The sequence below is a fragment of the Grus americana genome, chromosome 3 (genome assembly GCF_028858705.1).
Source record: "Grus americana isolate bGruAme1 chromosome 3, bGruAme1.mat, whole genome shotgun sequence".
Lineage (NCBI taxonomy): Eukaryota > Metazoa > Chordata > Aves > Gruiformes > Gruidae > Grus > Grus americana.
The window spans coordinates 74837844-74863000 of NC_072854.1; the positions used below are offsets into that span (position 1 = coordinate 74837844).

At 41.4% G+C, this 25157-nt stretch overlaps 1 protein-coding gene across 1 annotated transcript in view; it reads right to left on the reverse strand.

The window, feature by feature from the left end:
- LOC129203902 (plasminogen-like) overlaps positions 1-13282 on the reverse strand; it is a 29238-nt gene extending 15956 nt beyond the window's left edge. The window contains exons 1-8 of the mRNA XM_054818850.1: positions 13168-13282; positions 10272-10407; positions 8953-9059; positions 3952-4066; positions 2736-2899; positions 2097-2226; positions 1855-1973; positions 85-247 (exon numbers count right to left, since the gene is read on the reverse strand). Of these exons, the coding sequence (XP_054674825.1) occupies positions 85-247; positions 1855-1973; positions 2097-2226; positions 2736-2899; positions 3952-4066; positions 8953-9059; positions 10272-10407; positions 13168-13216 (983 nt within the window). The 5' untranslated portion in view covers positions 13217-13282. The remainder of the gene's footprint in view (positions 1-84; positions 248-1854; positions 1974-2096; positions 2227-2735; positions 2900-3951; positions 4067-8952; positions 9060-10271; positions 10408-13167) is intronic.
- Positions 13283-25157: the final 11875 nt, after the last annotated feature.

Here is a 25157-nt window from a genome sequence, read left to right on the forward strand (position 1 = left end):
TGTGCTACTCTTGTCTCTGCATCTGGATCTATGAGGAACAACTAGGTTCTTTGTCATTTGTTAAAATGACGAGGCTCAGCATACTTGCAGGGATATCTGTCAGGAATCCACCCATGTCTGTGTGGAAACTGTGTGTTCCAGTGCTGGCAGGCATTTCCCGATTCAGTGATGGCTATCCTGCCTCGATAGTCTTCTCCTTTCCCTGAAAGACACCGGGAGCCCAGGCCAGAGACTTGTGGGCGTGTAGCTGTAACAGGAATGAAAAAGAAAAAGAAAAAGAAAAAGAAAAGAAAAAGAAAAAGAAAAAGAAAAAGAAAAAGAAAAAGAAAAAGAAAAAGAAAAAGAAAAAGAAAAAGAAAAAGAAAAAGAAAAAGAAAAAAGAAATTAAACCAAACCAAACCAAACCAAACTAAACTAAACTAAACTAAACTAAACTAAAATAAAATAAAATAAAATAAAATAAGAAACACAGCTAGACAGTGCTTTCAAACATATTAGAAACCCCTCTGTTTTCTGTAGTGTCGAACATGCATTTTTTTTTTTATTTCAGCAGAGGTGACACTGGTTGAAAGCCATGGCAAAACCGAAGTGCACATTTTCACAAGCAGATCTCCTGTGTCTGCCCTTTTACAGCAGTCAGTAAATAACTTTGCTGGGTCAAGCCAGACTTTGTGCCTGCAGTCCCCTGAGAGCAGAGCTGGAAAGGCAGTAAGTAGTCCTGTACAGTCCTGTAAAAGCAAGTGGGATGAAGGGAGTGTGTGAATATAATACACAAAGGTAGTGTGGAAGGGCAGAAAGGATAAGGGCGAAGAAGAAATTGTGAGAGAACGCAAAACGGCCTTCAGAGCTGAGCCTATGGAGTCAGTGAATTGGGAAAGTGGGGCAGAAGGAAGAGTGAAAGAAAATGAATTGGTCTGGCATGTGGGGAACAGCAAAGAAAGAATAACAATCAGAGGCACAGAACCTGCAGAGGGCAGAGAGAAAATGAATCTGCAGTGCATACCTATTATATATACTTTGTACATGGAATTTCCTGAAGAGACAAGTAGGACTCTAAAAGGTTGGTCTGTTCCTTAAACTTTAAGCATAAAATGGAGATGCTACGGTAAGTTTCATAATTCACTTAATCATACAGAAGACTATAAATAGTCATTCTTCCATCTTAATTGAGCACGCTGAGGTGAACTCCATCTAGCAAACACATGCTGCTGCTTAGGGCACTGGCAAGTGCAGATGCAGAAGAAAGCAAGCTCTAGAGATAAAAAACGCAATTTATTTTTTGTCAAAGTGCAGTCCAGTTCTACAAACGGCAATGCTAATCTTGTGATTCAGTGCTTTGGAAATGTCCAGATTTAGTGTGTTTAACCTAACGGGTTAAGCTAGCTCACTGATAAGTCAGGTTTTTGTCCTGAGACCTGAACTTGTTTCTCAGCATTTGTCCCTTGCTAAGAAAAAGGCAGTGCTGGCTGTGCTGGCCGGACCCAGGTAAAATGTATGGCCACATGGTGGTTTAGGTGTTTTCCATGAGTTAACAGGTCAGCTGAAAACTACCACCTCATTTAACCTGAATGCCCTGCCTCTCAAGTAACTTGAAAAGTAAGGTGGTTGAAGACAAATTAGGGTCTCCATAACGTCTCTGGCATTATTGCACTTTGTGACACCTGCATCCTCACTGACCTTATACGTTCTGTAACAGAAATTTAGTGAGTGGTTCTGCTTATTAATGTGCACTTTCCCTGGTTCGCAAGGATTTCCTCAGGTTACTCAGAACTGTGATTTCTGGTCTTTCCCCTCCCTGCATAATTTTAATGAGAAAAGCTAGCTTCTGCAGTGATCTCAGGAAATCAGACTCACGGCAAGAAGGAATGTTGCAATATTCCCAGCGTTTAGTAGGGCTGGTAGTGAAACACCAGGGCCGAAGTTCACCATCAGGATTACGGCAATAGTTCATCTTCAGATCCTTCTCTGGAAAACTGCACATTGAAAATTAAAGAGAAGTTGGTGAGTCAGCTATGGCCAGCTGTAGCGATTAGGCTGTCTGCAGGCAGGGTTTCCCAGACACTGCAGGAAAAAATTCAGCGCTGAGCGTGACTCACTGTTTCGAGGTAAATCCATGCATATGAGGCTCTTGGGCATCCCAGCGCTGGCACTCAAGCCCAGACTCTGTTCTGGAAACTCCTCCATGGTAGTCCTCACCGTTACATTGCATGCACTCCACTGTAGGGCCTAGGCAGAATGAAAAGAAAGCAAAGTTTGCACCAGCCCGTGAATTCTGTCCCTGATCTATTCATGGAAGACTACACTGAAAGGAAAAGAGGATTTTGCTCCAGCTAATGATGAAAGGAATCCAGAAGAGCATGCATTACAGCCTAGCCAAATGAATAAAGCTTTAGGGATACGTGTCATTTGAAGGGAGGACTTTGTCACGTATATGTATGTAATGATAGCAACTGGAGTTCTGTAACACAACACTTTACTTTTGTTAAAATTAAATAAATTGCTAGGGGTAAGAGCAGGAAAATATCATCAAACGATTAAAAAATTTCAGTTCCTCCATATTTACAAAATTACTTCGATAACTGGAACCAATTAGGAAAATAACTTCTGTGTTGGGAACTTAAGTTCCAGCTTGATCTAAATTCACATTTGAAACCAATCTGCAATAATAAAGCAAGAACAAATAGCAGAAATGATATCACCTACTCAAACACCCCTTCTCTGAAAAATAAATATACCTTCTCCAGTGTGCGTGACCTGGCCCTCACAGTCTGGGATGTTACAGTAATCAAATCTGGTACCAGGATCTGTTGTGTAACACCAGGGTCCACTTTCATCCCCATCAGGATTTCTGCAGTAGTTTTCTTCCAACCCTGCATTGGGGTGTTTTTCAGGTGTATAACTGTAATAGTATTAAAATTCTATTTTAATTCCAGTAATTCAGCGGAGCAGAAGGGAAATGTCCAACTTCCTCAGCTAGCTGTGGGCTCTGATCATTCACAGTAAAAATGAGACAAACAGATTCCCCATTGTTATCCGTAAATGAAACCTGGAAAACATTCCGTGACTACCATCACTAGTAGCTTCTCCCTAGGTTCCAGCTGCCAACAAGTGAGCTTACAGCCTGTAAGGACTATGACAGTCTCAAAAGACAATTATTGTCTTTAATACTTGCATCCAGCTAATCTAGTCAGCTCACTATGGCCTGTGGCTCTGTCATGTATTTTTCTTAATGTAGCTACTTTAGAGTAGTGAGTTAGTAGAGGCTATTCACCAAACACAACTGGATCCTAATATGCAGAGATTTTGAAGGAAGTGACCCTAGGCTTCTTCCTATAGCAATCCTCCCAGAGAAGACTAAATGGCTTTTAAACAAAAAATCTAAACAGGCACATCCAAGTTTCATTAGGATTACAACAAAAAAATAATTTTTTAATCAGATAAAACTCCAACATAGATCAGAGAAAATAGGACTTCTGTTTCCACACTTGCTTCAGTGAGCCCAATGGCAGCCAGCCCTGGGCAGGTCCCTTTGGCGCTTAGATACTTTGAGGATGTTTCTTCTTGACTGTCTGGATGGCAGGCAGAGGGTCATAGAGCTGGACAGATATCATTGCTTTCTTTTTTCACACCTCATACAGAAGAGAGAAATTATGGCCCCACTGTCACCTATAGCAAAATTTTCATCACGTGTTGATAGGAACATTTTACCTTCTCAAGAGGCCCAGCATTTAGACATAACTTCTCTAGCTGACAATGCACCCTTTCCTTACCCAGATCATTGCAGCTCTCTGCTAGTAGAGTCAAAAGTAACAAGACAGATGAAGATAAAGTTGTCTTAAAAAATCACCTGGGTTTGATAACAAGCCCTATAAAGTTGTTTATATGCATGAAGTTGGGGAAGCTTGGAAGAGATTCAGAACAACACAAAGACAAATATAAATAAGGCCATACTTTGGGTTGTGGGGTGTTTTTTCTGCCCACTTCTGGCATGGAATACCTCTCCGAGTTTTGGCTTCCATTCCTCTGTAGTCCTTCCCAATCCCTCTTTTACACTGCAGAAGGTAAACTGAAATGGAATTGACTTTGTTAATTCAATGGTGTTACAACATTCGTCTCTTGAAACTGAGAATCTGCAAATATAACTCTGAAGTTCATCAGTTCATGATGAACCATGTTTTACCCATGTTTTGAACCTCATGTGCATGCAAACACAGATGTGATTCCATAAGGCATTTTAAAACAAATTAGTTACCAACTACTAGGCAACTACAGAGGAAAATTCCTGAAGCATTTTTATACAGCTAATAAAATCTAGTTAAGAAAACAGGTATACCAAGTTACAATTGTTTTTGACATGTATAAAATGTATGCTTATACTATCATACTCCTGGGATTAAAAGGATGGTCTTTCGCCAGCAGCTGGAGATTCTTTGAAATGCATTGTTCATAAGTATGTTTGCAGTGTGGGTGTCATGCAACTATCTCTTCAAGCCAGAAAATTTTTAGTTATCAAAATATGTTTGTCACATAAGTGGCCCCCAAACTTGATTCCTCTTAGCCTCAGACTCCCATGTACTTTCTAGTGGGATTCCAAGGTAGAGAGAATGCAAAACATGTTGATGATGCTTTTATTGGCAACAGACACTGAAAAATCTCCAGTTATTGTAGGGAGTAACCCTGATTTCCCATTCCAGCAATTTGCTTGCATAAGAAGGATCCCCCTAAACCCCAAAATATAAAATGGAAATGTTAGCGCAAGAGACCAATTTGATAGGAAAAGCTGAGCCTTGCTTGGACACCTTGCAAGAGTTACTGCCGTCACAGTGTGTGGCTGGGACTAGGGATGTCTGTGCCACCTGTCTTACCAAAGGGGAGCTGCTGCCTGGTTGTCAGGGTACTACTGGAGTGCCCAAAAGTCTTGTCACTGCTGCTTCCACACTGGTACTTCAGTAGCAATTCCCAGCATGACCATCTCTGCTCAATAGTTTTGGTATGTGATCCCTCTTAAACAGCATTTTTAGTAACATTGCTCCTTTCTGTTCAATCCACAAAGTCTCTTTTACTTTTCTGTCCTGTACAGGGGTTTGCTGTGCTGGCCTATAACAACTGATAGTCTGTGTTCCTCAAAAGAGAGATGAGATCAAAAGCCAAACTACATGTCAAGGCAAAATTAAGGTTTGACTGGGGAAACTGCTCTGTAAAGAAGGAGAAGTCTCTAACCAAGTTCTTAAGAAATGTTTCAGTGACTAAGTGCCAAAACTTTGATTATTACCCCTACAAGAGGGTAAGAATCCCAGATGGCCATTGAGCTAGTAAAAACGCCGTGGTTCTTAAACTCCGAGAGGCCAATTAGAACCAAAGGAAAAGGCACTCTTGGAGGTGTGGGTGGGAAGAAATCTGACACAACATAATGTAGTGGGCATGGCCCACAAAAAGCTATGTATCTGGGCCTTGTGGATTATTCCTACTATTGACAAGGAAGCTGTAATCAGAAGAGGATTCCTTATACAGGGTTTTGCCATTAACATAAGGAAAGTAAAATTATAACTGCCAGACATATGTTCATGAAGTTGCCTTCGTAACTATGGACAATCCAGAGCATGGTCTGCATAAAGATCCCAAAGTGTCTTTGGTGGGGTAAAATGTGAGTGCTCAACATTGGGTGGCCCAGCACAGCCACGCAAACTCTTACGCTCACAGAGGAATGAACCTTTCAGTTTTAAAGTAGATGTTTTGTACAGATATTTTGAATCCAATCCCAAAGATAATAAGCTCTGGCAAAGGCTGAGGCCAGAGCAGCCGTTACAAACTCCAAGGTCTGAGTCAGGCATAGGTGAGACTGCACAGCCACCATGAACCTAAGGGAGTGGCAGTCACAAAATGTCCTGGACATTCCTTTCTCCAGGCAGAACAGATGCCATCATATCTCAGCAGAAAGGAGTTTTACAGCAGCTGTTTCCTGGTGCTGAGGACTCATGGTGGGGACAGAAAACTTTTCTAAGAATTAATGAAACTAAATGTCTTTATCTGCAAATTCAAGTTCGGGCTGGGTGACGCTGGTTGTGATAATTAGGTTGCTTCTAGGAAGGTGAGTCTCACTTTTGCAATGCACTTTAACAGCCTTTTGAGAAATATGTCTGGTTTGAGGTGGATTGGGGCTATTACAGACACCAAATTACCCAGAGACTTCACAGAGATGTTGGCAGTGGTAGCTCTGAGTTTCAGAAGGAATGAGATAGTCTTTTATTCCTGCTAGTGAAAAATAGAAGGAAGATGACTCTACATCCTCTGTTTGAAAAAAAAGATCTGGCTGCCTTAAGGCTTGGGTATATGGGTTGGATCATTTCAAAGAACCACCACCATTAGCCCAAGGATAAAATAGGGAAAGAGAAAATAGCTTGCACATGAAGGGATTTGGTATCCATGACCTATTGTCCAAGCTGTGGCAGTGCCTGATTGCAGCTTTCAGTGACATTGATAGATGCTAAGTGTGAAGGAGGCTTGATTTCTGCTCAGTCTGCGGTGGGAGCTGACAAGAGCCAGCCTCTACTTTAAAATGATCAGAAAAGGTCTCCCAGTCACATCAAAGGACTGGTAACTCTGCAGAAGGGCTGCAGATGAACGTGCCAGCTCTGGCAGCCCACACAGTGATGGTGGTGAAGGCAAGAGAGGTGGCTGCCCACCATGCTTACGTGGGACACTTAGCTTCACCCTGCAGAAAGACAGCAGGTAACCATGTCTCTGTCCTGGGCCTGACACTCAGACAAGTGCCTCCATTCATGGGGGACTCCCTGCTATGACAGGGACCTACAGGCTGTTGAGCTGGTCCCTCCGTGTAAGGAACCAGACACAGTGTCTTCTCCTGCAATGGACTCACATGGTGACATTTCCTTCAGTCCTGGTCATGGCCAGGAAGGAAAACCTGCGCTTCCAAGAGGTTGGGGAGACAGGGGAGCAGACCCATATCTAACCCTACAGTTTCAGTTAAGGATAAAAAATAAACAAGACAAATCCATTCTGAAGAATGAGAAGGTGCCAAGCTAGGCCTTTTTTTCTGCAGGAAAAGTTGGCTCCAATGGGGGGACGAGCAGCAGAGCTGCTGACTAAATTTGTAGATTACATGTGTTCAGGAAGGTCACTGGGATGAACACTGAGGCTGGAGGCACCAGGTCTGTCTTCCAGGGAATAGCTTTGGAGGACGCAGACAAGAAATAAGAGAAGCCAAGCAGTGCTGTCTACTTTTCCTGAGAGGCCAAGGCTCCTGTGTATAAAACCAAGTCTTTTGCTGCTGACATGAGAATCAGATGTTTGTCCTCAGAAGTTTCAGATGTTTGGAAGAGCTTGGACAATGGCAAGCAATGTAAAGGGGCTCTGACGAAGTTAGGGATATTGTCTTGATTTGTACGAATTTAAGCTGGAGTTAATGTCTGGCCCTCTGTGACAACACATAATTAGGGTCAATGAAAATTATTTATTCACTTAGAAGGGCTAATTTCAATTTAATAATTAATGACTTGTGCACATGTCTATTCGCTTGCAGCATATGCAGAGAAATTTACAGAGCGCATATTCCTCCTTTATCCTGTTTTAACCTCAAAGGAAAACTCCAATTTTTTACTTCAGTAAAAAAAAAATTACTCTTAAAATGTTGAGGCATTGGCTACACCCATTATTTCTACAGATATTTCCCTTCTTCCAGAAATTATTTGGCTGAACCTGCTGCAATATTCTTCTGTACTGGTGACTCACACATCAATGGTCTATGAAGAACGTGCGAAAAATAAAAGTGGAGAAGAGCTCTCCATAGGCTTTAGTCTTGTGAGGTCTGTTACTGAGGCGGGAGGGGATGTGACTGTAGAGCTAAAGTCTTTTGATCAAAACAACTGTAACAGTGGTTTTGCCTTTTAAAATAGGAAGGAATCTGACCATAATAACACTCAAGAATCAAGCAGTACGCTTCAAATTCTAGCTTTCAAGGCTTTAGCAATCTGTCCGAGCTAAACATAAACTGCAAGTTCAGGAACACTGGTGAGAAAATCCACTTGTCATTGGTGTAGAAAGAAGACACCAAGGAACACATATTGCACCATAAGAACAAAATGCCACTGGCTGATAATCAGCTGAAGGTTAAGCTGGTACTTACTGAAGTTAGCTGTTACAAACGGAGCAGCACCTGGTGCCGTGAACTTGGCAACCCATTATCCAGTCTAGTAGCAGCAGAATTAGGATACAGCTGTTTAAATGTTAACATTCTAGCTTTTTCTTATGTTTGGGCCAGATCTCCAGCAGAAGTTAATGAATTCGTCAGAATCATATCAGTTTATACTAGTTGGGAATTTGGCCATGAACTGCTTTCTCTTTCAAACTTTGATATGGCAAAGGGGATCTGCACCATGACTATTCATGCAGTTTCAGTTTTCTGTGAATCTTTCAAATGCTTCAGAATTGTAAAGACATTGAAAATGTCTTTTCAAACAAAGTGAAATGTTCTTACAAGAAATGTTCACTATTGATCTTACATATTAAGTTAGTAATAGGAGCTTTCTTTTTCCCAGAAGACTCATTGAAGTTAGTGTTTGTGACTGCATTATCTATGTTTCCACAAAACTTATCAAGATAGCCTACTTAAAAAGAATTTATATTTTCCAGCTATATAACATCTATTAAAAACTTATAAAAGCATTAATTAATTAATTCCAAAAATAATCTTAAACCAAGCCACTTATCTGAGCCTGCCATACAATAAGAATTAAGTATAAACAAACCAGCTTACAAAATGTGAACATTTGATTATAATTTAAAAAAACCCCCAACAACCAAACACCACAATTATCAGTCAATACAATATTTCAGTTAAATAATTCTTGACTGAGTTATTACACAGAAAATTAGAGAAGTAGAGAAGTAGAGTAGTAGAGAAGTAGAGTAGTAGTAGTCTTACTATATACATACTTTTCTTCTCATAAAGAACTGCTTCCGTGCTGTTGAACATCACTGTCATTTTGGCATTTTCAGCCAGTGTTAAACACTGTAGCTTCTTCCTGGTGAACAGGAAGGCCCTGTTGAAATTGAGAAGGAAGCAATATGGACATCCAAAGCAATATTTTTAATTCAATTCAAATTATTCAACTCATAATTGGTTTTCTATAAATTATTAATTTACTAGCACTGGCTTGTATCCATTTATATCTTTCAGATACTGCACTCAGTATTTGAGACACTGCGTAAGAGACTGATATTTTCTACTGCTCTGAGGTGGCTGACTTATTCAGGATGTGTGACTGAGCAAGTTACTGTGTGGGAAACTAGTTACTGCATTTGCAAAACGTTATCAACGGCATCCTAGCTGCTCAGGTTAGCGCCTTTCCCTACAACAAATGAGAAAATTCTCACCCTTCTTTTGTGAAACAAGGCAGCGTCCAGCTAAAGAGGCGTAAGTAGTTCTCCACATAACATTGGGTAAGAGCAGGAACTTGAGCATTGTCCTGGTTTCAGCTGGGGTAGAGTTACTTTTCTTACTAGCAGCGGGTATAGTGCCGTGGTTTGGATTTGGGATGAGAATAATGTTGATGATAACACACTGATGTTTTAGTTGTTGCCAAGCAGTCAAGGACTTTTCAGCTTCTCATACTGGCCTGCCAACGAGAAGGCGGGGGTGCCCAAGAAACTGGGAGGGGGCACAGCCAGGACAGCTGAGCCAAACTGGCCACAGGGACATTCCATACCATATGACATCATGCTTAGCATATAACTGGGGATTGGCCAGGAGCTGGTGTGGCTCAGGAACTAGCACACCATTGGCTTCAGGTGGTGAGAAATGGTGCTGTTCATCACTTGTTTTGCATATTCTTTTTTAAAATTATTATTATTATTATTATTACTACTACTACTATTATCTTCCTTTTCTGTCCTATTAAACTGTCTTTATCTCAACCCACAAGTTTTACCTTTTTTTCTTTTCGATTCTCTCCCCCGTCCCACTGAGGGGGGTAGTGAGTGAACGGCTGCGTGGTTGTTTTAGCTGCCTGCCAGGTTAAACCACGACCACATTAGCTATAGAATGAGTAATACATAGCAAATCCATCCTTTACTTGATGTTAAGGTAATTTATGGGTGGCAATAAGCCACAGGCTAAAGGCATAGGTATGCGCAACAGTGCTGTAAGCAGAGCTGCAGCAGCATGGGGATGTTGGTTCTCAGCAGCAGTAGGAAAACATCATTGATATGCAGTCACTCACAATGACATAGTTTTAAGATTCAACAGAAATTACCTGCAATTAAAATTTCTTTCTGCTTCACATTTCTCTGCACATTCTTTTTCATTATTTGTCTTGTAAAACTGTTTATTTCGAGTAAGTATCCAAACACCATCTGTTCTTAAGTAGTCATCCAGTATATTTCCTTTCACTAAAGGGAAGAAAAAGAATCAGACATTAAAAATGAGAATGTTGCAGTTAAGAAGACCTGTGACTTGGAGTCCCATTTTTCATGTTTTCACAGGTGAAAGCACCATTTATTTTGTGTAATTCTGTGTAAAACATGATAAACTCTGAGGAAATTTGTCTCTTGACACAATCCCAGCTGTATGACTGGAACATGTAACAGGAAAAAACAGCAGAAGAGAGCTGTAGAGAAGCAGCTCTGGATGGAGTTACATATGGGTTTGAAGTTGAGAACAAGAAATGTGAAACAAGCGTATGAGGGACTGGAGAGAGGGATTAGTGTCAAACAAACACCAGTCCGAGAAAGGGAAGTGAGATCAATATTAAAGTTTTGGAGAAGCATGAATTGGGAGGATGTGAGATTATGACCTCCCATGTGGATGGTGCAATCACTGCAGTTTTACTGGTCACTGAATAGTTGTTTGTCCTAAGACGTCTTGCCCCGGAGCAAGAAACCTCAATCATAAGATGACTATATAGTCTTTTACACTGGACACCATTATTTTTGTTGTAATGGGTTGAGCAGACTTACTAATGAATTCGTCAGGCTGCATCTCTGTTGCAGCAAATTAACCCAAGATTTTAAATTAGTAAATCAATTATTATTATTATATCTGAAAGCTGCATGTGCATAAGCTGTATAGCATGCAGCTGCTAATACGTGTAATACTTAGCTTCAAAATGTTGTTGCTCACAATGGAGTTTGCCATCTAACTGATTTTTCCTTTTATGTCTATAAAGATTCTATGTTTCTGTTCCTAATTTCTACGAAAGTTTATTTCCATATCCAGCTCAGGTTACAAAGTTGCGGAAGTGACATGGTTTAATGATTTCACTTTTCAAGCTAGATTATTATTGCCAGACACAGGAAATTCATATTACGATCAGTTCACTGCAACATCACTCCAGTGTAATTAACTCCCATGACATAGAGGTCATCCATCACCTACCTCCACATGACACATATTCATATAAAATAGAAGGTATTTGAACCACTAATGAAAGTAAGATGATTAATTGCCTGAAGGCAATCTTCTGTAACTGTTTGCAGAGTTGACTCAATGCTATAAAATCTGCATGTCTGAAGAGATCCCTGACACTGAGGCCTCCCAGATCTAATCCTTCTGTTACAGTAGGACTATGTGGAGCACCAACAGCCTGCCAATTTCTCCTGATGCACTCAGCAAACAACTGTTTCCTCTCCTGACCCTTTTCCCAAGCTGACCGAGGCCACTGTTCCAGAATTGCAGGGGACCACAATAGGAAAATATTACTTTCCAAACTTTATTGGCTCATCTTAAAACTATATGTTTGTCCAAAGAGCTCTATGTTGGATACCATTCCTTTTCAGTGACCATAAAAAAGGTTTTATTTCAGATGGTTTAAGAATGAACACACTAGATTTTGTATGAAGTGCATAAGATACAAGACAGTACAGATTGGCAGAAGCTTAGATAACAGAAAAGGTGATGTTATTTGCCTGAAAAAACATTGCAAAGTGTAAACTTAAAAAAAGAATATATTTAAAAATGCAGCAGGAAATGTATGATTCTGGCTAACGTGCAAGTCTTTATAAACCCAGACATGACACATGATAATTGAACAGAATATTTAAACATATGTGAGCAAACCAATTTCTTCTTTTACATATGTATCTTTCCAGGCTTGACCGGTACTAATGCAGAAGACATAAAAAATAGTTGTAAGGCATTTTCATGGACCATAACTTTGGAGCAAGTGAGTTAGATCTGACAACAATGAGCAAATAAAAATAACTTTATCATCTCTTTTATAACCCAGCACAATCACACAATGACACATCCCTGTTATTCTGTCATATTAAATGTCCAAACTATTAGAAAATCATATAAAGTGTACCGATGATACATTTTTAATGGTACTTTTAAAAAGTCATTTAAGGGCCATACAATGATATGCAATGTTAAAGTACTAGAGAATATGATATCTGATTGAAATATGATTTAAATATATACTACATGTGGAATATTTATTTACCAAATTTGTAGGTGAGCTTGAAATTCATACATTACCTTTAGTGGAACACCTATCTTCTTTTGGAGTTGTAAAAAATAATTCTAGACGTATTCTTGGAAAAGTTGATCTAGGTTACTAAAGATTAGATTTCTACCTACTGCCCCCAGGAAAACAAGGGAGAATATTTTCTTGTAAGTGTTTGACACCAGAAAATGTGAAATTGCTGGAATATAAAGGAGCTTTTTAATTTTTAATTTTGTTTTAAATATTTCATTTAAGAACTTTAAAACTCCTATCATACAGGATGAAAATCAGGATCACTGTGCTTAGCAATGCTTGGCAGTAAAAACAGCTTTAGCATTTGATCCAAAGCCTGCAGGAACCAGAGACAGCCGTCTCCCTGACTGCTACGGGTTTTGCAGCAGGCCTTGGGCCGGCTTTCCCAGGGTGCCCCCATGCCTGGCCATGAGGCAAGTTTGCAGGGAGCCATTAGTTCCCCACGCAGACACCAAGGCGGTCGCTCTTCTGGTGTCTCTAACGAACACGACGCTGGAGCAACCACGGCCCTCGCTTTGTTCAACAGCAACTCTCGCTGGCCAGCAAGCCCCAAATCCCTCGTCGTCCAGGTAAGTGGCGACACAGAGACTTGGGGACCTACCTTCACCAAGTGGAGCCTGCAAGCGTTTGGCCCCCGTCTCCCCTAGGCAAGCGGAAGGCAAAGGACTCTTACCTGAGCCGAGCAAGAAAAGAAAGAGAAAGGCGGCTTTGCTAATCCCCATTTTGGCCCAGCTGGAGGGTGCTGGAAGTTGTGTGTGTCGGTGCACAAAGTTTTATTGACTCGCACTGGAGTGAGGCAGCATCAAACAAACAAGGCAGGCAGGTTAAGTTAATCATTCTCCCATGCTGTGACCCCCTTTGCCGTGGTGTGGCCATTCAAACAACCTTGAATTGGATGGATTACCAAATCGGACTCAATCATTTGTACCGGATGCTAGGAAATGCGAAGGCGCTCTCTTGTTTTGCGGGGCATGTTTTTGTTCTCAGATTGCTTGGCCTCACTTTGCTAAGGTAAAGATGGGGATCACAGTGGTGGAAAGTATGGGAACCCAGGCACAATCTAATTCTATACAGTCCTGTATATTCAGCTTTAGGTTCCAATGGCATTTTCAGTCACAGACTTCCACTGCTTAGGTTAGAACTGCTTTTGAGTTATGCTTTTGTGTAAGCCAGTCCCAAAACCAGATTCTGATGATGCTAACTCTGTACCAGAATTTCTTTCAATAATTGCCATGTCCTTCCTGGGGGGAAAGAAGGTTCCTTTCCTCAGCTGCTTCCCATTTCTGGGTTGGTTTTTGTTGTTCATGACTTGGGAGGCAGTGCTCACTTTGATTCAGTCTATAATGTGTCTTTGCCCTCCAGGGGCACCCACCAGATGTCAGGGTGCATGCAGGGTGCCCCACACATTTCAGCAACACCACCTCCATCACCCCCACGGGGCTCAGCTAAGGCAAGTCAGGCATTCCCAGCCAGAGTGCTCACCGGAGTTTCAATGGGCTTACCTGGCTAGTCGGTATGGACTTCAGCTGGGCTTGGTGGGGCAGAGGAGAACAACAGTTATGGGCAAGGTGGGAATCCCACACGTTCCCCTCTGTGCTGGGAGAATGATGGTTCTGGAAAGGCCACGTGCAACAGCTACATCCCAGTGAGCTTTAACGATTAGACAAGTCACCTGGGATAAAAGCAGTGGTCAAAAGTTACGTGCCTCCAGGGCACAGGTGGGAAATGCTGGTGGGAAGGGAGTGGGGAAGTGTCCTTTCTGCCTCAGCTCTGAGACACTGCAAAGGGCTCTCAGTAGGGAGCCAGTGTGTAGCCTGCAGTCAGGGTGGGCAGAGGAAATGATGCCAGCAGGAAAACAAATGGTTGGTCTTGGTAATTGTTTTGTAGTCAGTTGTGTCCATGTACCATCCCATCCACAGGTCATCCACATCCCTACCTCCACAGTCACTTTTTGAGCATATCATTCAACCTCCACCACACCTGGCAGAGGGACGGAACTCCGATGTTCCTGCAAGGCTTCAGAAAATCAGTGGTTGGACAGAGAAAAGAAACTAAAATTTGTTTTCCATAAGGACACTCATGGTGGAAGCAAACACTATTCATTTCTGCTTGGCAAGTCAGCAGGTCTGTACCCTCCAACCAGCAAGTCAGCACATGCATAGGCGAATTCCAGGACCATCCACCTCATACACATGGACATGGAAGAGATGGGCTGTCTCTCTGCCCTGAGTACCTCACAGAGAAATTATGGGGATATGGATGGGAAGAAGCAGGATTAGGGGACCATTTGGGAATGAGAAGGCCATGGAGGACCTGAAGATTTCCCAGTTTGACTTAGAAGAGAGGTGGGGTCAATGAGAGATGGGGGGAGGCATGACAAGCAGGGATGTAAACCGCATGGAGCCAAGCCTTGCTTGTTTTGCCACCGACAGCATTAGTTGCTCTGCCCTCAGATAGCAAATGCCACAGACTGTAGACGCAGAAGTCTGGAGCCACTCTAGATCTGCTAGTAAATTGCAGGAAAAAGTCTCTTCCTTTGGATCTCATTTAAATATTAGACTAATCAAAGGCAGAGAGATTTTATGCCCATTTTCTATTAGAAACAATGGAAGCCACATCTTTGCTCATGAAAACTATGCTGTAATCCTACCTGATTTTATTTGGGATTTTCTGGAGAATGTGCTGTCCTGATGATGTCCAGAAGAGTGCAGCAGATGATACTTTTTTGACAAAATAGTGATAAAGCCCCAGCATAAGCAAAGGTGTCAGTAAGCATGATACATTGGCAGGAGATGTTTGTCCTTAAGCTTGAAAAAAATCCCGATGAATTTATTATTTTGTTGTTTATATCACAGCACTAGCTCATAAGGAAATTTGTCTTATGCAAATATGCTTTGCTTTTCTTTCTCAGTTTCCCTTTTCCTTCCCACCACAATACAAGAGGCTTAAATTTGATTGGTTTGAACTTATGTAATATTTATAGGTTCAAAAGCTTTATTTTGTCAAAGTGATATTCTATGTAGGAAAGATAGCATGCAAGTGTGAAATACAGAGAAAAAGTAGAATGAGAAAGAGCAAGAAAAAAAAGCCAAGTGTAACATTATCACTGTAAGATACTGAAAAACATAATAAAGGTTATGACGCAGTGAAAAATAGAGACACTTATTTGGAACAAAACCAAACCCCACCCAAATTTTGTGAAAGCATAGCGCAGATTTAATCTAAATTAGAAAAATGAGGAGAAGAAACAACTCCCTTGAAAAGGAAAATAAATATGGATAAAACTAATAAATGAGTTGTCAGTTCAAACTAATGTTCTTAAATTAATTTGGAAAAACACAGATATAGAGCTGCACAGTAATGAAAACAAAAACGAATTTGAATGTCAAACGTCAAATTATAAAATACTTTCATTAGGCTTTCAGCTTGGAGAAAGAGAGATTTGTACATGCTTGTTTATTCTACACCTTTGCTAGGGAACATCATGCAGCTCTGCTGCACTGGCTTGGAGTGTGTATTTTCTTTAAGTGATGAACAGGAGACTTGTCAGTTAATCAGGGAGATACTTCCAGCCACTGATTCAGTAAATTCTGTCTGTGGAATGTAAATATTTCTGCTGATTTCAGAGGGCTTTTAGACAGGCCTTGTATAATTTTTAATTCTTAAAATCAAGTAAAAGACTCTTGGGGGGGGAAACAAATCTAGGAATAGAAAAGCAAATGAATGCATCTCCAAACAAGTGAGTGAGAAATCAAGTATCTCTCATCAAGGACAGTTCCTTCTGTGAATAAATAATAACAGAAAATTTCCTCTGAAACCCATCTCTCTACACTTTCCTGAAACAAATAATGTCAGTCACAAGCTCCTTGAAATAGAAATTAGTTATCCTTTCCTCATCAGATGTGAGTATGTTCCGAAGAACCAGTTTCTAAAATACTTCGTACTTTCTCTAATCCCTACTTCTCCTTTCCTGGTACAGACATGTTGATAGGAGGAGCAAGTGAGAGATCAGCCACCATAAGTAACAGAGTGCATAGAGAGTGGTGGGCACAGCTTTTGTACTGATCGGGCAATTTGTTTATTTTTCAGTTTCATAATTTTCCGTGTTTAGTCACAGAATTCCCAACCCCAAGCTGGTTTCCAAGGGGAATGAGCGCAATGTCCTCTAACTCTCTAATGGTTTCCTCTTTCATGGTAGATTTTGTCCTTCGAAACCCACCTGAATCAGGTAGACTAGTAGGGCACTGTTCAGATGCACTGAGCACAGAGCAGGACCTAGCTCCATTCTTCAGCAACACTTGAAAGCCGTTTTTATAAATTTCGGTACCTCATTTTTCGGGGGCTCCATTACCGATCATTTGCTTGTTTTCATGGATACTTACATTTTTTCCAGAGGATGCCACTGATGATGATGATTACTATTATCATCAGAGCCTCCACCTGAAATCAGAGCCCATGCACTAGGTGCTCAAGATAGATATGAGACTTTCTCAACTCTGAAGAGATTACTCTGGTAGCAGGCAAGGAGTGAAGAAATAAAATAGCGTGGCCAAGGCAGTGGCATGGTCACAAATCCACATTGGCCCTGCCCACTTCAGAAATTGGTGCACGTGAGCTCTTGGCTTCACATGCAACTGCCTGCTGCTTGCGTTTCTAACTAGCAGAGGGAGTGTCTGTGAGAAAGGAGATGAGAAGAAGGTGAGAAGCTAGTGCCCTCCCCACCTGGAGCAATGGGTCTGCTTAACATGTACCAGGAGCTCAGGACTGTTTCTGAGGCACCTGCACGTAAACACCTGTCCCATCAACAGTGTCACCTGGACAAAACACTGCAGCAAGTTTCCTATTTATAAAACAGGGGCAGCAAATACTTCACTGCCTGTCTGCTGTGAGGTTAGTAATTTCAGGCTTATCTTGGAGTCAAAAGGAAAAGGTGGCATAAGTGCTAAGCATAATCCTTTTACCAGGCTGTGAGGCTGCCTGGTTCAAAATATATAGTTAAGTATTGAAATCTTATAAATAATACAGACTTGAGGCCTCATCCATACATCTGAAAAATCAAATGAGCCTGGCTGACAGGGAAACATCTTGCTCCTGCCAAGTTAAAGAATTTCAAATCCGGCAGAACATGCTGGGAAGCTGTGTGGGGTGGGTCAGAGGAAAGGAGACAGAATGAAAAATAGTGGGTTGTTTTGGCTAGAGATTATGTTACTAGAGGAATACACAAGAAGAATTTTCAAATATAGACATATCAATGTATGTCTATTACATGTATATATGTTTGTGTGTGCATATATATATATAATGATTACTGCAAAGAAGAGTAGATAGTCTATTCACCATAAATGTGGAGAGTAAGGCAAGCAGTATGGATTTAAATATACAAAAGAGATTTAAAATCAAGATTAGGAGAAAAAATCTTTCACATGAAGGAGAGTGAAGCACTGGAATTTTGCCTGGGGAGGTTGTGGGAACTTCACGACTGGAAGTTTCAGGAACAGGTTTGATGTCTGATAGACATTTTGGGTCTGTATTTGTTCCTATGCCTCAATGGTTGAACTAGATGATCCTTTTTGTTGTCTTTTTCTTCTAATTCTGTGAATTAGATTTGTGACACCTAAATAGTTCCTCAAAACAGCTGTGCTGCAGCTCTCCACAAGCCCCTGGCAGTAATCCTCCTCTTTTCTCTGCAGGGTGGCTTTTGCACCTTCTGCCTTCCTTCTCCACTGATATCCTCTCACAGCTCGTAGACATGAAAAGAGGAAATGTTGCATTTCTGGGACTCCAGAGCTTTACATACTCAACTTCCTGCAGCCACTGTCCCCATTAACCACCTTGGTTATATCTACATGCTCTGCTGCTCAGTTGGCCAGTTGCAGTTCAGTGCTGTAGGTCATCTCTTAGTGCATTTTGGTTTCCTTTGGGAAGAGCACAGCACGCTGAATCCTTGCCCCAGGAAGACTGATTGAGCAGAATAACTCTCTTCAGAGAAAGAAGAAAAATCTCCTCTTCTCCAAACCGCCCTGGGAACACTCAGAAGCCTCCTTTCTCAAAACATCTCCAGTATGAGCCTACAGGCAACGCCATTTCATTCAAGTGGCAGCTCCCCCTGCCTGGGGGCACACCACGCACAGTTGGTTTGCCCCTGCTATTCACAACATAATTGCAACTTCTGGAGTCGCCTCACCTTGACAGTTCAGTTGTTTTTAGCTGGAGTGCCCCTCAGCTATGACGAGAAATACATGCAAGTCAGACTTGTCTAGGCCTGATCTCCTGGCCTCTGCCAGTTCTCCAGCAGCTGGTGAGGGAGACTTTGTGTCCTCCTGGCACCCACCAAAACGGGGCTCTGGCTCCCACCCTGCGGCTGCTCTCCTGCCTCAGGCTCTCATCCACCCAGCCTCTCTCAGCGTCAGCACCGCGGGCGCTACCAGCCACTCCTAGCACCGCTGAAAGCTCTTTATTTGGACAAGCCAGGTAATGAATTATCAGATGATAACATGCTTCAGAAAAACATCTTGACCTCAATGACCTTGCTAAACAAGAGACTGATATCCATTTTAGTCTGTATGACCTGCACATATTGGTATATGATTGAGACCCACCTGAAGGACAGACCACTCTGATGGAGCATACTAGGAGGAATTATGTCCTTGTTAATAATCAGAAACATCTGGTCGTCTAGATCTAACTCCTTCCAAAATTGAAGGTTTCTATAGCTTGCTGCCTTTGAGGAAGGTTTGAAGCACAGGCCTAGAGCTTATTTCTTCCTGCAACTGTTTGGTCCCATATTTTCTTCTCCTGCATGTGGATACAAACAACTGAATCTTTAATTTGAAATGTTCTGTATATACTCCAAGTGTGAATTTGTGTGCTTTACTATAGCAATTGAAGGGCTGGATATGGGTCCCCAGACGCCACCTAGTCCACCTCCCTTCCCTCAAACAGAATCGACTCTACCACGTCCTTCCTCACTGCTGCTTGAACAACCACAGATTAAAAACCTCCCAGCATGGCAACTCCACACCCGCCTCAGGAAAGCAGTTAACAATTATCCTTACAGTTAAGGCTTTCCTGATGTCTAACATAAAGCTTTTTCCTGTAGTGTAGCTCTTTCACATCTGACACTGTGAGAAATTAGCAAGGCTTCAAGTAGAATAGCAGAGTAGTAAAAAATAACCCCGGATAGTACAAGCCTAATAGATCCTAGTAATTCCTCTGCATGCATAGATTATGTTTCTGTAAGAAATATAATGGCAGGCTCTTTTGAAATGCATTCAGACAAATGGATGCAATGTTAAGTTTGAACTACATGCAGAACACCTCAAGTAAAACACATATAACTAATGCATATTAATTCCTATTCATATAACTAATACATATTCATTATACATTAATGATAAATTTCAGCATTTGCTAAAGCAAGTAGGTGTATGACAGTAGCGGCTCAAAAAGCTGTTTGGGAACAAATATCTGAGGTGACATTACTGAGATGACTGCTACGTCTCATAGCCCCCTACTGAGCCACAGTCTTATGGCCACCCCTGTGCCACATGGCCCCAGACCCTACTCCTCCAGCTCCGCTCCAAATGTACCAGGCAGGCAGTTGCTCATCCCAGCAAAGCTTGCACACAGGCACCGCAAGAGGGGCTATTTCCATGCTGTTTCCCATGTTATTCACACCTATCCTTCTCCTACAGGTGGTCCTAGATCACCTTTGCTGCAGCTGCAAAGCTAGACCTGCTGGTACTCTGACATGTCAGGTGATAAATACCCTCTTGGCAGATAGTAAACCTTGGGCTAAGGGCTCTCTTCCAGAAATTTAATTCAGGAAAAATCCTGTCTCAGGATGACTTCACATGCGGGGTCAATCCAGTCCTGCTGTGAAACTTGCTCAGACAGGGCTGGAGACAGCCTAAGTACTACCAGGTTGCATGTAGAGTGTGACAGTTCCTGAAGTCTGCAAAGTGCCTCTGCTCAGCCGGCTGGGAGGACGCTCTGCCGGAGAGCTGAGCTGGTCACCCCGCCTGAACAAGACAGACACTTCTTGTGCATCGGCTCCTGTATGCGCTCTGACTCGCCACGCTCCCCACCAGGGGAATGGCTACCTGGAGACAACAAAGGTGTGAGCAGGGGTCAAACAGGAAGGTGCAAACCCTTTCCTGATGGCAAGGGCCATGGAGAAAACTGTTCGGCTCCCCAAAGAACTCCACGTGGGTCCGTCAGGGCAGGGCCTGGCAGCCAGGGCCTGTCCCACCCCCAGGCGGGATCAGGCAGCCGGGGGCAGTGGGGCAGCCCCAGCTCTGGGCATCAGGCACTTCCCCGGGGATGGGGATGGACCAAGGCCAGGCCAGGACATGGGGCTCTGCACACACAGTTTCTTTTGTTATAAACACCGTCTGTCCAGAAGTCCATTTAGTTTCATGTCTTCTAAATCCCTCCCTGCTTTCCCCAGACCAAGCTGGCATCCTGCATCATGGGGAAGAGTCCAAGGTCAGAGGCATTTCTGTAGGGAAAAATCTGCAAAAGCAGTTTCTTTCAGTGGAGAAACTGAAAGTTCAGGACATTTGACTGCCTCTTATCTTTGCACCTACAGATGCACAAATGTAGCACCAATAAGGACCTTTTTTCCTGATTTTTTTCCATGCTTACATCCACTGTGACTTGTCCTGCGGGGAGAAGCCCTCGGCGCAGGGCTGGGAGCTGGACTGGCACAGGGAGCGCTGGCGCAATCACCTCTTACAGCCCTTGGGAAGAACTTACTGATTTCGCAGAGGCATTTCACTGGAGATAATAATCTGCTATGACATCTATTAGTACATGTTTTATTGGGTTTAAAGTAAATGTCAAAACTGTATGTAAGAACAGCTATAATGCTGGACAGTATCTTACATGCACAACGTATAGACTATTTAGCCCTAGGTTTGCCTCGTTTCCTCCATATTTCTCAGGTATTTTGTTGAAATTTATTTTTCTGTCCTAAACTGGGCCTCCCTTTGAGGAGAATCTTGTTCCTTCTCATCTGAGGGGATGACCTCTCCTTTTCCCTGATAGATGTGGGGGTGATCAGCTGCATATCCTGTCACAGGTTACTTTTTGGTGACCAAAATTTGCTATCATAAAACAAATGCTGAACAATTGCGATGACTGCATACATTTAATTTAAATGAACTGTCTGCAGTCAGCTCAGAACACACGTAGGAGCTAACTTTGTCCAGTAAAATGAAACAATATGTAGTTTGTCCAGTTGTAACATTAAGCCTAAAATGACCTCAGACATCCTCAGCTCCTGCTCTCCAGCAAATCTGAAACTTAGCTCATGTTGTTGGCAACTGGGCTTTCTAGCAAAAAACCCCAAAACAACCCAGCTTCGTACTCTCTTTCCTGTAAAAGATGTGTTTTTATGAAATCACTGATCCAACCTTAAAATGACTTTAGAATACATGCTTTTGGATAAAGTCCCTTTTAATAGCAGTTTTATTTTCCTTGGAAACAAGTTGACATTAAATTCCTACAGGCAGAAGCTACTGGCCTTTATATTAGGACATGCTGGCCAACCCATGCTGTAATGAACTATATTTATTTTCCTCCCTTTTCTGATGTGAGGTCATGCCACGTTCTTCTCTGGTGAGATAGTGAACAGCTTCTCAGCACCATGATCCTCTGTCCTCTGTGCAGCTGTTGCCCAGGTTCTCCTCTGGCTTGTGGAGTTTCAGACTGTCAGGTTATGCAGATTTCCTTCTTGAGACGTTATGCTTCTTTCCTGGAGGGCACTGAAACAATACAATCTTTAGCTCTGCTGCTTCTTGGCTAGAGACACTAGGAGGAGGTATTTGTATAAAACAGGATCTAAATTGGCTGCCTGGGGTGAGAGAGAGGAGAAACATGTCTACCTAAAAGGAGGACAGTTGCAGAAAATGTCCCTTTGGACAGTTACACAAAATGTCCATTTCCTCTTCCCCCACAATCATGCCTCCATGTGTGGGAACAAACGCAGGGACAGAGCACTCAGGCAACAGTAAAGCAAACAGGAGCTCTACAGTGTGACCCCTCAGTCATCTGCAGAACTTGCAGATTTGTGGGCTTGCAAATGCCTTTTTAAGGTTTAGCCCTACATTTGCAAATTAAATGCATACTTAGGTACCCTGGGAAAGAGGCCTTGATGTTCAGAGACATTGTACAAGTGCAATTCCTATTCCACACCTGAACTTCACGTTAACAAAGCAAAACAAGCCCATTTGATCTAGTGAGCTAGAAATGGATTTAGCTGTCTGTCTTGGGAATCCTTCCAGAAAGCATATTAGCTTTAATCACCCTTTACACAGGGAGATAAGCTATTATTTATGTTTGAAAAATGACTTTTCTTTCAACGATCTTACCTACTGCTAAAAAGAAGGGAGGAAAGTGGGTTACTACTAAAGCAGCATCCAGGCTTCTGTTCACAGTCAAGGATATTTGGTATTGCTATGATAATATGCTTGGCAAATAGAGCATGCAGCTGGATTGGAAAGCTATTTAAAATTCAGCAACTCAGCTGTGTGGCTTGTTCAACAAATTGTTACTCCCAGTGAGCAAAGACCACGCTTCTTCATCTACTTTTAGAAGACCCACTTTTAGTGGTCAGAATAGCGATTTATCTATGTGCATGTTAAGCGAAAAGTCATGGCTAGATCTCCTTTAGAAAGCTTAGCTAGCAAAGCCACGTAAGTAGAAACCCTCATAAAGATACAGATACAGGAGTAAAAAATATACATGGAAGTGCAGCTTGTGCTGTGCAGGGCACAGCCAGAATCTGTGTTAGTATGAACTCTTCCATAACTACACCTAATTTTAGGTATTTTTGTCAGTTTAACTACATCAGAACAATTAAGGTGGAAAAGTCTATCAGTTCAGTTATCTTCTAAAGAGGTGGAAATCATTTTGTGGACTGAGAAGCCTTTGGAACAGAGTTCCACTCCATGCAAATAAAGGTGGAAAAGGCTTTTTGTTTGCTTGTTCTTGCTGTGATGGTGGTCTAAGGACATGGGCAAGACAAGATTTATAGGTGGAGTTAGTATTTTCTGTTAGATCAACTAATATAGTTGGAAAAATTAGACAACGTTTTGTGCACACAAGTCCTTCTTTGTGCCTAAAAGCTCATCTAATTTTTCCAGCCATGCCAGCTGGGCTGACAAAGGTGGTAGGCTGGGCCAGTAAAGGTGGTGGCAGGAGAATCGAGAGATACACAGGGGTGAGATAGAGCAGGTTGGTTCACACACACTGTAAGACCGTATTAGGTAGTTTGAAGCAAGTCTTTTCGTATAAGCTTACTCAGAATACTGAAATTTGATCTAGCCAAACATTTAAATATATATATATATAAAAAATAAATATACAGAGACCAACACTGTTGATATGATCCTGGTATTACACATCATCTAGAAGCATTTCAATGTTACTTTAGTTTTTTTTTCATTCATTTTCTAAGAAAAACAGAATTTGTAACAGATTATTACTTTCTCCCTAATGGAATTGATCTCATACACAGAATACCAAACTGCTGAGTGGACTTAATCCAAACTTTTCTAAACAAGAACATCTGGTTGAAAGAGGCTATTGCTAGAAAATTTCTGTTTAAGAGCAAAACAGTATTTTGAACATTTCGTGACTTATGTACAATAGCTGCTATAAAGAAATCAGCGCAGTAATGTGGGGTTTTTTTAAAGTTTAACTATATTAAAAGCCATCAGCAACTTTTAAAAATCTTTATCAAAATATTTTCATATTTTACATTTAGAACCATGATAAAACAGAAAACTTAGTTCACAGGCAAGGGTAAGATTGATAATACAGCAATTGAATGAAATAATAAAACTAGTTACTGATGCTATAGCATCCTTACCCCTACCATGCAGATAGGGGTTATGAGGCAGGTATAAAATCCTTAATATAACACCTGACGCATCAAATATATCTGCCTCCTACAGAAGATGAAAAACTATAGAGTTATGCAGCCTATGCCTTCTAAACCAGTATATAACAGAGAAATATGTAGGCTATTATAATATAGTGCACTGTCCCTAAAGGCAAAACAGAATGAAAAAATTTACATAAAACCAAATCAGATTAGTAATCTTAAATTAGTCTAGTTCTCTACTGAATTGTGTAAACTGATGCTAAAAACTGCCTGGGTAAGTAAATCATCCTTTGACAAAATCTTCTTGTTTTCAAAGTAATTTTTGTTTCTTTGAGTTGGGTTTTTTCTCTCTATCTCTCCATTTTATAGGATTTTCCTATGAGAAGAAGGAAGGAATATCTACACAGTGCTAGTCTTTGTTATTTAGATGTTATTTAGATAGTCTTCCAGCAAAAAGAGCAGATAGAGTCAACATAGAAACAAATAAAATTTTTGAAAAACCTAGTTAAAAGTTTTATCAGTTTCTATTACATACATGTAAGATTATTAAGCACAGCACATGTGCATGGTGATTAAGATGAAAGAAGGGTGATATTTTTAGGGTAGTGAGATGGACAATGAATTTTGTAATGTCTTAATGCATTGGGTTTGAAAGCTTTGTTTTAGCCTTGTGCCTTTATGAGACAATGAAGTCAAGACACTTGCAAAATTCGTACGGACTACTGTTACTTCTAATAATATGAGTAATGAAAGTACAGTATTATTCAATCAAA